The 13,443-nt window shown below is 45.5% G+C and overlaps 1 protein-coding gene across 1 annotated transcript in view; it reads right to left on the bottom strand.

Moving 5' to 3' along the window:
• Positions 1-2,257: 2,257 nt before the first annotated feature.
• ZNF704 (zinc finger protein 704) overlaps positions 2,258-13,443 on the bottom strand; it is a 74,637-nt gene continuing 63,451 nt past the window's right edge. Inside the window, exons 6-8 of the mRNA XM_010159772.1 lie at positions 9,906-10,010; positions 4,365-4,459; positions 2,258-2,660 (exon numbers count right to left, since the gene is read on the bottom strand). Of these exons, the coding sequence (XP_010158074.1) occupies positions 2,549-2,660; positions 4,365-4,459; positions 9,906-10,010 (312 nt within the window). The 3' untranslated portion in view covers positions 2,258-2,548. The remainder of the gene's footprint in view (positions 2,661-4,364; positions 4,460-9,905; positions 10,011-13,443) is intronic.

Here is a 13,443-nt window from a genome sequence, read left to right as displayed (position 1 = left end):
AAGAGGGGAACAACAAATATACAGGCAAAGACTGTCAGTCCAACAAGGTTCAAATTAATTACAGAACGCTTTCTAATTAGTCTTGGAGTGCTTGTAAAAACAAGGGAACGGGGGCAAATTGGCAGGAGTATCTTGGAAAAGACCCACATTTCCTAAGTTCTACCAAAGTAAATACACCGCCAGCAAGCTCAGTGTTTTAAGATTAAATGACTGTGAGTTACTATGAGGTATTTTACTAAGGAAATTGGGAAAAAACCCGACGACATCCAAAGAACACTCGAGACCCACCTTTTTTCTAAGAGGAAAGACAGTATAAGAGTGGCTATGTATGTCCACTGACCTTTAGTGTCTTGTTTTATATTAATAAGGAAAACAATCTTTCTTCTCCCTGTTGAACCCAGATTCTATACATAACTATATAATGCATAGTTATATAGTTATAAAAATACTCATATACACACGTGTCTATATTTCAGGGTCTTACTAGATTTCAGAGTATATATATATTTTTTTAAATGACTTAAGAGAACACAATTTGGCAAAAAACTCAAGCAACGGCGCGCACGCAAGCTTTATCTTGCGTGTAAATCACACAATTTGTAAACAATTGCAGAAAGACCACGCTCAGGTTAGGCCTCTGATTGCCCAGTTAACTGGTTCGAAGAAAAAGCAGGTGATAACCTTGAGTAGCTCCTATTAACAGATTTTACTTGTCAGCACTACTTTCCCGAATTCATAGCGTATACTCTACGCAACCACCTCGTTGTTTTGTGCTTTTACATTGGGACAAGCAGCAATGCCCCCTTAATAAAGCTATCAAATGAACTCTGGACCAGAGTCTAGACCGATACTTAGCGTCCTCTTGTTTCGGTAAGGATGAGCCAGCTTAGACAATCTGGGGAAAAAAAAAAATCATCTGGCCTAATTTCAAAGGCTACAAAAAAAACCCCATCCCCAGGAATTTGTGGGCTTCCATGTCCCTATTAATAGCAAAGTTTGGCTTCCGTGGCTTGGTTTGATCTTTTTAAGGTGTCTCCTTTTACAGGCAAGTGTAGTTTAACTGGGTACATTCATAGCCTAGGCAATCCTTACTTTATTTTTGCATTGAAGCAACTGTTAATTAATGGTAATTGGATACAAGTTGAGACAGACCACCAGCCTGCCACATCCCGGCGTACACTTTCTAAGGAACAGAGGAACGGAAGCGCCCAAATCTATCCAAGCACCCCAAGCACGGAAACTCGTTAACTCGCACATCAAAATGAGTTAAGAAATGGACTTTTACCATAAATACACTGCTCCTTTGCTGCTGTACTTCTTTTTCTGAGATGATGTTGTGGGAAGGGAGTGTTTTCTATTCTCTACCCATTTTTTTCTGTCAAATAAATCGTAGCGACTGTAACGGGGGGTGGGGAATGTTGAGCAAACCATTATCCTGACAACAATCTCTCAAATAAGGGAAAAGGAAGCAAAAGCAGAAGTGCTGGGCTGGATCATGTCCCTGAACAGGTATTACACATTATCCTAGTGGCTGCGTCTTTACAGGCCTCCCGCAGCAACAGACGTGCTGGTCCAACTGTCCGTCCTCCCTCGGAAACAGGAGAGCGCTAAGAAAAGCTACTGCCCCCCCTCCCCCCTCCCAAGTTGTGTTCTTACGGGTTTCCATCAGGCATCACTGGATTTCTTCCCTCAACTTCTTGTTGTGACCAGTATCTGCTGGTGACTTTCCACTGCTGCTTCTCTTCCTCTAGAGGATGAAAATCCAATTTGGTACTTCAACTCCTTTGTTCCGCTCCACTGGTTGAAAAAAATCTTCCAGGAGCGCTGCTTGTCCTTCTTGCAAATTCAGCCTTTGCTTTTCTCCTATAAACAAACAAATGAAACCCGCAACGCCTCCCCGCATCCCCTTCCCAAAACCGGAACGTCACCATTTGTCTCAGGAGCGTTACTTAGCAGTCTCCAGTCTTAGTACAGCTTCTGTGGAGTAAACCGCAGCTTATGTGACCCCCAAGTGTTTATTAGAAAGGTTTCAAAAAAGTGATCTTCGTTCCAGGAAAAGAAACACTGTTCGGTTCAGCGAGTACAGACGTTCACAGCACAGAGACTGAAATGGCTAAAAATGATCCTAGGGAGCAAGTAGCTCACAGAATTAGCAAAAAAATTAACTTTTTCCTTTCTTTTACAGAAAAACACTAATAGCTGCTCTGGTTTCCATACTCAGTAAGACAGAATTTTGTCATAAGTTCTTGGTTTTGCTTTTTTTCTCTATTGCTCCACACAGGTTTTGATTAGTGCTTCTCCTTGGCTACAAGTGCTTCACTTTGAAATACAAAGCTCTTTTAAAAAAAAAACAAACAAAAAACACCCCTCCCCCAAACAAAAAACGCCCCTCCCCCCAAAAACAACCCAAAAACCCCGACAACAAAAAAAATCTAACCCTGACACCACATCACCGGAGGGAAAATGGGAAGTGATACAGTGCAGCTGCAGCAACCTGGTTCTGCTGTTGTCCTCCCCCATCCCCAAATCCTCTGCATAATTTCAATCTTTAGTCGATGAACCTTTGGCAGGCCTTCTTCCATCGGCAGGCAGTACACCACATATCTCTGTTCTCCATCCCATAGACCTTCCGACACTTTTTCCCCTCCCCTCTAGGCTTCCTGTCAGAGAGAGAAGGGGAAGCTTGTTAACGAGACGCTTTTGTAGCTCTATCGCCCTACGATCAGGCCAACAGTCTCCACGCAGCGCGGCAGGCAGAGGAACCCAGCGTTTCAAAGGGATTTGGGTGGTTTTCCAGTCAAGCGGGAGCTGCTGAAGCAGCCACACACACACAGGGCTGTGTTTGCACAGCTCCAGGGACCAGTCCCCCTCGCCCTGCTTCTACAGCCTCTGCAGAGCCCGCTCCTCCGCCCCACGGCTGGTCTGACCTCAGTCCGCCCCTAACCCCGCTCTACACAAACGGTGCTTTTGCCATGGGAAGTGCCAGGCCACCAGGGATCGGCAGGGCTGGGGACGCCAGGCACAATCCTCCTCGACTCGGGCCTGCAGTACCCGTGTTTGCATAGCTCCGAGCAGCAGACCTTGACCACCAGGAGCAGCAACACCAAAGAGGGGAAAAGCTCCCAGCTCCTAAGACTGCCAGTCCTCCCTGCGCCATTTGCTCCGAGCTGCCCGGCTGAAAAACAACAAAGTGACCGAAAAGAAGAACCCTTCCTTTATTTGCAGCACGTTCACGTGTGCTCCCGCTCTGTCATTCCCAAAATCAGTAAGGCAGGCAGTATCTGCTTTTAAAGCTGGAACGACTGTCATGTTTTCCACCTTAGAACCACACTCAGCAGTTCCAAAGTTTAGAAAACGATCAGAGGAATTGCTAAAACGGGACTTCTTTTCGTTCAACGCACAGCAAGCCAGCAAACCTGAGGAGCGATGCTACAAGTCACCCTGCGCTCACCGCGGCGGCGCCACCTGTCCCAGCGTCTGCAAACCCCCTAATGTCACAGGCAGGGCTGTGGGACACCTGACGTGGGTTCCTGTGTCACAGGCAGACATGGGAACTGCCTGGCGACTCCTCTCCTGCATACCTGCATGTTTTTTGACTACTGAGCGTTCCTTAATGGACACAGTCCATGGATTGGGAAGATCCTGAGTTTGGTTTGTAGCACATGCGACGCTCTGAGATTCACGAAGAAAGTGAAAAGCATGAAATCTCCCTTTTGTCTCATACAGGGTACAGTCACTTTTAAGACTGTGAGAAATCAGAAGTTTCTTTACTGTAAGAAATTTAGCGTCACAGGTTTTTAACACCTTTAAAGCGGACTCTGGCCAAATTAGCTTTAATGGAAGTGAATGTAGCTGCGTGCAGGACGACAAGGTATAAACACGTTTGCTTTGATCTCATTTATTGTAAAATACGGTTTCTTATAATTCAGCTGAAGCCAGATACCGTGCTGACTGAATGGTGACGAATACGCGAGACAGCCCAGCCTTTCAGGGGAAAAAGCAAGGCCCCGCAGTGCAGTTCAGGATGCCTCAGCGGGGAAACTGGGCAGCGTGGCTGTACAGGGCAATTTGGATGCGCAGCTGAACTCCAGATACGCCTGGCATAAGGCCCGCAATTCTGCTTCACAGCCTGCCTTTTTTCATTTTGCAACAACTCACTTTTCCCCCAGGCTTTACCTTTGATGGTCATGAAAAGAGGTCCAGAACGACTGCTCTGAAGCGTTCTGCTAAGAAACTGCCCGACAACCGTGGTCACGGTTGGTGCTGTGGGTTTTCCCTTTCTTTGGCCACTGACATCTTATTTACTAGGCCCCCTCCAGGTTGCCAGGCTGCTGCTCTGTCAGCAGGAGCTAACGGTCCCGTACCTCAAGCCAAATGCTACTCTAGGCGGTGATGACAGAACTGTGTGGCACTGTTTCTGCTCTCCGCTCCCTGCAGGACGATTGTGAGTTGGTGAGACCTGTCAATACAGACAAGAAAAGCTGCTTGTGAAGAACGCACACACATGAATGCAGAATAAACACTTCTCCCAGAAAAGGCAATTCACGACGCAGGGTGAGCAAGGATACCCAGGTTATATCATAACACACAACATCATAGAATCGCAGAATGGTTTGGGTTGGAAGGGACCTTCAAGACCATCTAGTTCCAACCCCCCTGCCAGTGAGCTGTGGGCCTGTTTCGAGGGATGACCATTTAGCATTAGGTATGTTACATTGGCTCCATGATGTTTCTCTGTATTTCCAGGCATCCAAACAGAGCAAACCAGAATACGGATCAGCATCATTTCAGGCTTTGGGAAATAACAAAAAAAATGCACCTGTTCTTGTTTGAAGAACTCTGAATAGCTCTTATGAAAACTTTCTCCAGTTTAAGTGAAGAAAATAACTGGAAAAACAGAACTCTGGCCTGTGCTGAGATCAATCCCGATAACCCCCTATGAAATAAAAGGGATTTCACGTGTTGCTCTGGTCTGTGACCTGGCACTCTTTGGGGAGAGACAGCCTTGGAAAAGGGGGTTTGCTGCAGGGCAGCTCCGATGTGGCCCTCGAGGTTTTAATGGGAGCGCAAGGTAGCCCCCCTGATGGAGGCTGCTAACCAATGTACTGGATTATTTCCTCTACTCCGCGCTCTAAACCTTCTCAGCAGGTGCCCACCTCTGTGAATGTTCCGTTCCAAAAGGTGTCGTTTGGTCTTCAGAGACTTTGCAAACAAGCCTCCTGCATAAGTCTGGGGGTCGGCATCGTTATTCAAGTAACACCACAGCAAAAAGCTTGACCTTAAATAATTCCTGAATTATTCACTGCTAGGGTCTTATTTTGCTCCTGGCTGAAGGCCACAACCACTTAACATCTAAAACACCAGAAAATATTTACAAACACTCATTTTCTGGTATGTACAGAGCGTAGCAAACTTCATTTGGGCATCTGGTGCATGGAGTCACTACCTCCTGCAGCCAGGACCGGCAGATATTGTCACAGTCCCTGCACTGCCGTGACCTTCCATAGAGTCATGGAATGGTTTGGGTTGGAAGTGACCTTAAAGACCATCTAGTTCCAACCCCCCTGCCATGGGCAGGGACACCTTCCACTAGACCAGGTTGCTCAAAGCCTCATCCAGCCTGGCCTTGAGCACTTCCAGGGATGGGGTGTCCACAGCTTCTCTGGGCAACCTGTTCCACTGCCTCACCACCCTCTCCATGAAGAATTTCTTCCTGATACCTAATCTAAACCTCCCCACTTTCAATTTAAACCCATTACCCCTTGTCCTGTCACTACAGGCCCTTGTAAAAAGTCCCCCCCAACTTCCTTGTAGCCCCTTCAGGTACTGGAAGGTGCTATAAGGTCTCCCCGGCGCCTTCTCTTCTCCAGGCTGAACAAGCCCAACTCTCTCAGCCTGTCCCCATAGCAGAGGTGCTCCAGCCCTCTGAGCATCCTCATGGCCTCCTCTGGACTCCCTCCAACCAGTCTTTATCCTTCTGATGTTGAGGGCTCCACAGCTGGACGCAGCACTCCAGGTGGGGTCTCACCAGAGCAGAGCAGAGGGGGAGAATCCCCTCCCTCGACCTGCTGGTCACACTTCTCCGGATACAGCCCAGGATACGGTTGGCTTTCTGGGCTTGGTTATCACTGAACAGCAAAGCACCGACGGCCTCCGGTGCTCTAAGCAATTATCCTGATTGCTTCCAAACACAGAGAGGCTTGAGCAGTCGTTGCGGCACACAGGCTGCGTCTCCCCTCACATTCTCCAGGGGGTCTCTGCGCGATGGTTTCCAGGGACTGGCATACCAAGGCAGCTGAACGCTGAGCTTTAGGGTATTTTGGTAGGCTCTGCAGCAGGTCTAAACCACACCAGCTAGCTGTACTCCTCTGCAGGCGACACTAAGAGCACGGTAAGAGGAGAGCGTGAGAAGGCACTTCTTGCCCTCAAAGGCTTTCCACGTTTGAAGTGTTGTCTTAACACAGAATTAATGTGAAATGATAGTGTTTGAAGGGAGGACCTGGAGTTTCCAGTTGCGTCTCCTGGGGGAAACCGGTTACAGAGAAGATCTGTGATCTGTACACATCAGATTATCAAACTTAAAGATCTTCTCTCCTGTTTAACCTTCTTTGGGTCTTATGTGCAGGCAGGTAAACACCAGTATCACACAGCAGAGATCATGCTGGCATTCGAGACGACTCCTAGTCCACATCACACTGAAGTGGAACCATATGGTCATTATGTTAAGTCCTCCAGTACCAAAAGACGGACTCCACTGTTGTTCTTCACATGCATCATGTAATTCCTCCTCCTCGTACACCCCCATGCTGTGCCTTATTTCTTCTCCTAGTTCAGTCTCAAGTGGTAGAACCAACAGGAACTTCCTGTGTCACGCAGAGAATTCACAGCTGTGCCACCACTCAACCTTCTCTTGCACCTGCAAAGCCATCTTGGGAAAATGGTAAGAGAAAGTGGATTTCCCATCTGTCTTGGGAATCTACCTTCTGTGTGATTCAGAGAACAAAGGACTTTGGAGGTTCCCCTAATTCTCCTCCTTTATGACTCCAGGACTTACAGATGGTTAGATGGTTACATATGGCCTATGGTTAGATGCTGTGAATACCCCTGAGCCTAAAGCAGCCACACGCTGGATCCCAATGGATCCAGTTCTACGTACGGCGTGTTTTGAGGCCCGTAGGAACTTGCTGATAAGCACACTCATGTTCACAAAGGCTTTTTGGTGCTGCTCTGCCGAAGGACTTAACGCAAGTCACGATGTCTGTTCCTGGGACAGCAAGCAGGGAACGCTCAGTGTCACCGAAATTCGATGTCCACAGGAATGAACGGGGAAACACCCAAGGTAGGTGTCAAAAAACCCACAAATAAGACTGTTTGGAAATTTCATCTCTCTTGTGGACTTAACTGCTGACATACAGGCCTAGAAAGGAGCCTGTTCAAATCCAGGATTTAACAGCCCTCTAATAGGTCAAGGACAGCATGGCCGGTTCCAACGTCATTAGTAATGTGAAGAAACATGTAGACCTACACATCTGTGCACATCTGTACCTAAGCCTTTACTGCTCAGTGGTTTGTCCAGGCCAAACAAGTATCCCAAAGCCATTTTGGAAAACTGCTTGAATAAATATTAAGGGTCAGGCAAAATGCAATGGTTTGGATTTACTCTCTACAGTTCTCTGGGGTGCTACAGATGTGCATCTCATCTCAGGGACCACGTACATACAGGATTGCATGGGTTTGTGGTATGCTGACTCTGGCACCAAGTCTGGGCTTAAGTAAACCTCACAAGAGAAAGTCCCCTATATTGTAACTTTCCTAAAGTAGTTACACTCGATGTAAGGGCGGGAACTGACAGAGCTCTGTTTTTATAAGGCAATACCTTATTTACTTGGAAACAGGAGAAATGAAACTGTCATTTAAAAAACAGTTATTTAACATCACTTTGCACATGCAACCTCATTTACTGCATGTAATTTTCCATTTCAAGCAACCCTTAGTATCTCACGGATGGCAGAATAGTCAAATGTGTGCAAACCTAGAAGGTTGGGGGTTTTTGTGTTGGGTTTTTTTTGTTCTGGTGTTTTGGTGGGTTTTTTTTTCCTTTTTTGGCTAAACACCAACATGAATGTTGTTAGACAAGAGATATAAAGGCAGTTCATGTGGTTCCCTGAGCAGTTTATAATTCTGCCATCATCACTGCTTCCCTAGGTTTCTGTATCTGGATTATTTTTAAATTGTACTTAAATCATTGGCACCTCCATACAATTCTCAGAAAGTGATCTGGCATTTCTTAAATTCTTTTGAGAACTCTCAAGCCTACAGACACAGAGCAACGTTGTTGCTCGAACAAGTAAACTCGACGCATACGTGTCTAATCCTGTCCTCTTAAATGTCTGATTTACAATGTGGCTAATTGCATTTTTAGACTCACAACACTCCTGGCACTGATTTCTGCTACTCCACAAAAGGAGCCAGTTTCATAATTACTCCGTATCAGCCCCATTGTTAGGAAATCAAATTCTCGAGGAACTTTATGGATAGCCCGCTCTGTCGAGGCACTCTTGTTCAAATTGCTGCCAGCATGATGTCTTTCACTGCTAGTTGTTCCTTGATGGAATGTAATAAATATTCATTGGCACAGTGTAGTGTAATTGATTCAGCCACTTTCATTTATCAGCCCTGCAGGATGCCACAGCCTCTGCAGAAAATCTCCAAGATTTGCCAAAGGTTGACAGTAAGAAGCTTTGGAGATTCACTTGATGAAGAGAAGGGAGAGGAATAGTATCTCTTATCACCGTGCCTAATATTCACTCTCAGGACTAAAAAAAAAGCTATAGGGTTCTTTCGATGAGCAATCTGCCTTATATAAGATGCTTAAAAAAAATCATAAATTCATGAAGTGTAATATTAAACGAAATGTTACGATACCAAAGAGGTTTATGATTAGAGAATATCAATTTATACTGAAAAATGTTTTCAAATAAAAATCGGGATACGTTGCATTAATATTTATTTCTATCTATTATACATTAGATTCTCCACTGCTCATAAATAGGGATTTACATTTACTTTTAGTATTCACCACGCCAGGCACTAGAAGTCTAATCCCTCTGAACCCTTCATAAAGGTTTTTAACTCCCCCTACAGTATCCACACCTACACCGTGTTACATTTAGGGCTACTGGAGGTCTATGTTTAAGCAAACGTCCCGCTTCTGCAGTCCTGTTCATGAAGACAGGCCTTGTACACTAGTTTTTTTGAAGAATGGGTTGGAGTTGGCTTTACGTGCAACACACATCTAATGGATGTACGTATTACATCCCATCTTCGTTAAGCATGTGTCAGACTGCGCTATGTATTAATATCAAAATGCAACATATATTGAGCATGTTTTCTGTAGAAAAGTACAGAATTTTCTGATATTAATAAGGACTGCATATACTGTAACCTGCTAGAATCAGACTTTGCATTTCATCTTAGGGTTTCTTTCAGCTGCCTTTCAAATATGCTCATCTCATCAGCCTGTTAGCATAACCATCACCTCGCTGATTTTCCATCTACTTCTGTAAGAAATCTCTTAGTGGCAAAACCCCAGCATATAGTCCCAGGCTCTGCACCTACCAGAATGTTCTTTTGTAAGCACATAGTTTTAAAAAATACATATATACTCTAGATCCAATTCTCTCCTTGTAGACACTGATGCAAAAAAGCCCCAAACCTGTACTGAACTGAGGAGACTGCCAAAAGTGTTAAATCGGCCATGCTGGCAAACTGAGGCATGTATTTGATTTGTTTCTTTTCAGTTCCTGGTATATCAAATTCACTTCTATCAGGAGACACTGCGAAACCAAATAAAACGTTATAAAAATGTATTATTTTTGCTTTGTTTTTTGCTGTCATTCACTTACTGGAATGCCGGTGAAGGTAACTGGAGGCGACTGCCAAGAGATGCTAAAGCTACTGCCGTTGGGAGTGAATTTTGCTGACCCTGGAATGTTCACCGGAGGGGTGGCCTGTGTGAAAAGAAAATGTTATTCCAGTCAGAAGAACCATTCCTCTTCCCAAGCACCTCAAGGGATCTTTCACTCCTTGAAACTGGAAATATATGAGAGACTTTCCGAGGTGGGAAAAACCGGCACGGTGGCAAGCATTTTACCCTGGGAGAAGGATAATCATGGATAAGCCAGTAAGGAAGGGACATATTTATACACCACTGTTCTTAAAACCTTGTTTTGAGAAAGGCGACAGCTCTCACAAGAATCCACACCAAATCCTCAAAAGCTAGGTCTGATAAAAAACCACACAAAATCAAACATCACATACAAATAACACTCAAAATAAGGCCAGCTAGCAGCAAAAAAAATCTTACAAACGATCACCTGTCCCATGATGGCACCTGGTTTAAACAGCTGAAGACTGGCTGGTGAGGCGTCCTGGCCAACAGGGTTAATGATAACAGCAAGGTGGGCCATTTCTCCATTATCAGATAAAGGTTCTTAAGACTCATCCTCTCTTTCCTATTAAAAACAAAGAGCTGAAAATCATCCTTGGGATTCAAAAAAACAGCTCTTAAAAGACTAAGCTAAAGCAAATATATGAAGGGCCCCTGGGCCCCTTCAACTCTTACGCTCCTCCCATCTGGGCTGTAATACCCCGCGCTGCCCTGGGGTGCAACAGCTGATAACCTGAGCTCAGACCTTGAGCATCTTTCATCTTGTGCCTTCCCTCTGGTTTTCCCGCTGGGCTCTGAGCCCTCAGGAATTCTCCGCTGCCCCTTTTTGAATCCCGTTGAATTTACGGAGTCAGGAAATTCATACTTCTGCAGTTACCCTGCCTAGCAGGAGCACGAGCAGCCACCATGAACACAGGCTCCCTGCGACTTCTGAATTTCAAGCGTTCAGAGCAACAAAATAGGCTCCTTGGTTTAAACTTCGGAAGAACGTGCTATTAAAAAAGAGCTTTTACTTCTGCCTTTCAGCTGCCCGTGCCTGACAGTACTGCAATACGCTTGCTTAAACAGCGTTTGCGTTTGAGGCGGCTGAAGTTGTCTCACCCCTTCAGGGAAGGGAGCGCTTCCCTGAGCCGTCGGGCAGCGAGGGGTGACGGCAAACTACAACCTGACGGTCCCCATTAAAGACAACCCTCCGAGTAAACAAGTGCTGAAGCAATCCCCTGGAGTCTCTCCAAGGAAAAGAAACCGAGATCACCGGATGCCTCTGTCCATGGCGGAGATGGTCTGCAGGCTGCCCAGCCTGCTGACAGCTCCAAGGGAATCCACACAGACAGGCGGAGCAAACGGCCAGTAAGCTCCGCAGAACACAAAAACCTCGCTGAAGGGCAACCAGAAAAATTTGGCAACTCCAGATGGTAGCAGTAGTGCTCCATTCCAGCCCTGCTCAAACGGGAAGGGTGAATGACCACAGCACTCCCGCCAGAAAGGACTGGAGGGCAGTGAGGCGGCAGCGCCTCCCCTCAGCATCCCACTGGGATATCAGCTCAAAGCTGGGGTCAGCACAGCAGCTGCCTCAGGTGTTCGAGTAAGACCCGCAAGGGAAATCCTAGATGCTGGACGAGCCTGCCTGCAGTTCCTCTGTAAGTAAATTTAACAGGTACAGGCACTAGTGTCATAATGAAACATGAAGTGTGAGAAGTTTAAAACGGCTGTAATTTGTAGTTGCTAAAACACCATGGTGGTCAATTCTTTGTTCTCTGTGCCTAAATGCCTACCTCAGACATGGCCAGGTTTGGACAGTCAACCCCCTTGTTCATTTGTTTCCCAGACACGCATCTTTGCTCATCAAGCATCACGCACACTCACCTTCTTCAGGCTAACACTTTAGACGGTCTCCTCCATAAGGTCAGCAACCACCATGTTACAACGAACCGTAGAGTTTCTGTACCCTGATCTCACTCTGCTTAGAGACCTCCATCTCATTTTCAATCCAAATACACTCATGGATAATTTATAAGTATTTACTTGTGCCAACACTGCCCTTATATCTGAACATCCTTGAACTTGGCTGACCTCTACTCAGGATCTCAGCTCAGTTATCCAGGGGTCTTGTACACTTTCCTAGGTATTTCTTACACAGGAAAGCTCACAGCCTTCTTTTTCCCTTCACAGCTCTACTGTTGTTGGCTCACAGTCCTTCTGTGCTTGAATAACGAACATGTATTTCCTCCTCATCTAATTTGCTAACTACCCCAGTTTATAGCAGAAAAATCTCATTAGTTCCTAAGGTGCAGGCCTTTGCATGTTCTGCCATTAAACTGCATCCAAACCCTATTACTCTTAAGATCACCCAGTCACGTAAGCATGACACACAAATTCTTGTACGGCTGACGTCCCCTGAGTTTGTTACCAGCAACATTTCTTACAGTGTTTGTCTAGTACCAAAATGATATAATGAAAAGAGATCAGGCCCAAATACAGCTTTTCATCTAACTCCACTGGTAACATTCAAAAGCCCTTTCAAAATAACTCACTGCTGTTCTCACTGACTCCCCAACTCTCTCCCCTACACTAAATTTAATCTCTAGCCTAACAAATTCTGCCTATATTGTTTTAGGATCAAATGCTCACCTCGAATCCAGAGGGATTTGTTCTGTTACTGCTGCTTCGTTGCTGACAAAGCTACCTTGTCCGAGGAAGGCATTAGACTGTACTAGCATAACCTTTCTTTGGGGCTCACCTCATCTGCTGTACTTTCCACAATTTCTTAAATTATTCTTCTAAATCTTTCCTCACCTCTAGGACTGGGCCAGAGAAGGCTGTCAGGACTGGCCTGATCGCTGTTCCCTTTACACTTTTCTTACAGGTGTAATATGAGCCATCTTCCAGTCATAAGGGAAATGGCAACTAACAGATCCATTTAGGATTCCTGTGACCCAGCTTTGAGTTCTGTAATTTTTTTTTTTCCCTTTTTTACCAGGAATTCTGTGATGAAAATTATTCAGCCTTCCTTATGTGAGTACCTTGAGCTGTGAATTTTACCTCTCCTCCCAGTGAAGTAACTTCCACTTTCATGCTCTCCTTCATACCAGAGATTGTTTTCATCACTACATTCCCATTCAATACTTTGTTTCAGTTTGGAGACAGATATTTTTATCAAAAAATTGACAAATATTTTATCAAAAGTAAAAACAGTTTTAAAATTCTGTATATGGCTCACTCCAGCAAGCAAAACATCGGAAATATGGTGGTATTAAAGATGCTGCCATCCCCTTCCTTCTCTTGCATTCCCTTTCACACAACAGATTAGTCACAAGAATGCTTAAATGCTACAAGTAAAAGCTGGGCTCAATTCCTCTTCTTGCTGGTGAGAGCTGAGCATCTACCTTGCCTGCTGCAGAGTGCTCAGACAGACCCTGGCACAGGACGCCACTGACATGCCCTGCAGAACCTGGCTCCTTTGCATGGAAAACCCGAATGTGAGCTGGAGCAGG

The sequence above is a fragment of the Eurypyga helias genome, unplaced genomic scaffold (assembly GCF_000690775.1).
Source record: "Eurypyga helias isolate BGI_N326 unplaced genomic scaffold, ASM69077v1 scaffold6229, whole genome shotgun sequence".
NCBI lineage: Eukaryota > Metazoa > Chordata > Aves > Eurypygiformes > Eurypygidae > Eurypyga > Eurypyga helias.
This window is presented reverse-complemented; position numbering and strand designations above follow the sequence as displayed.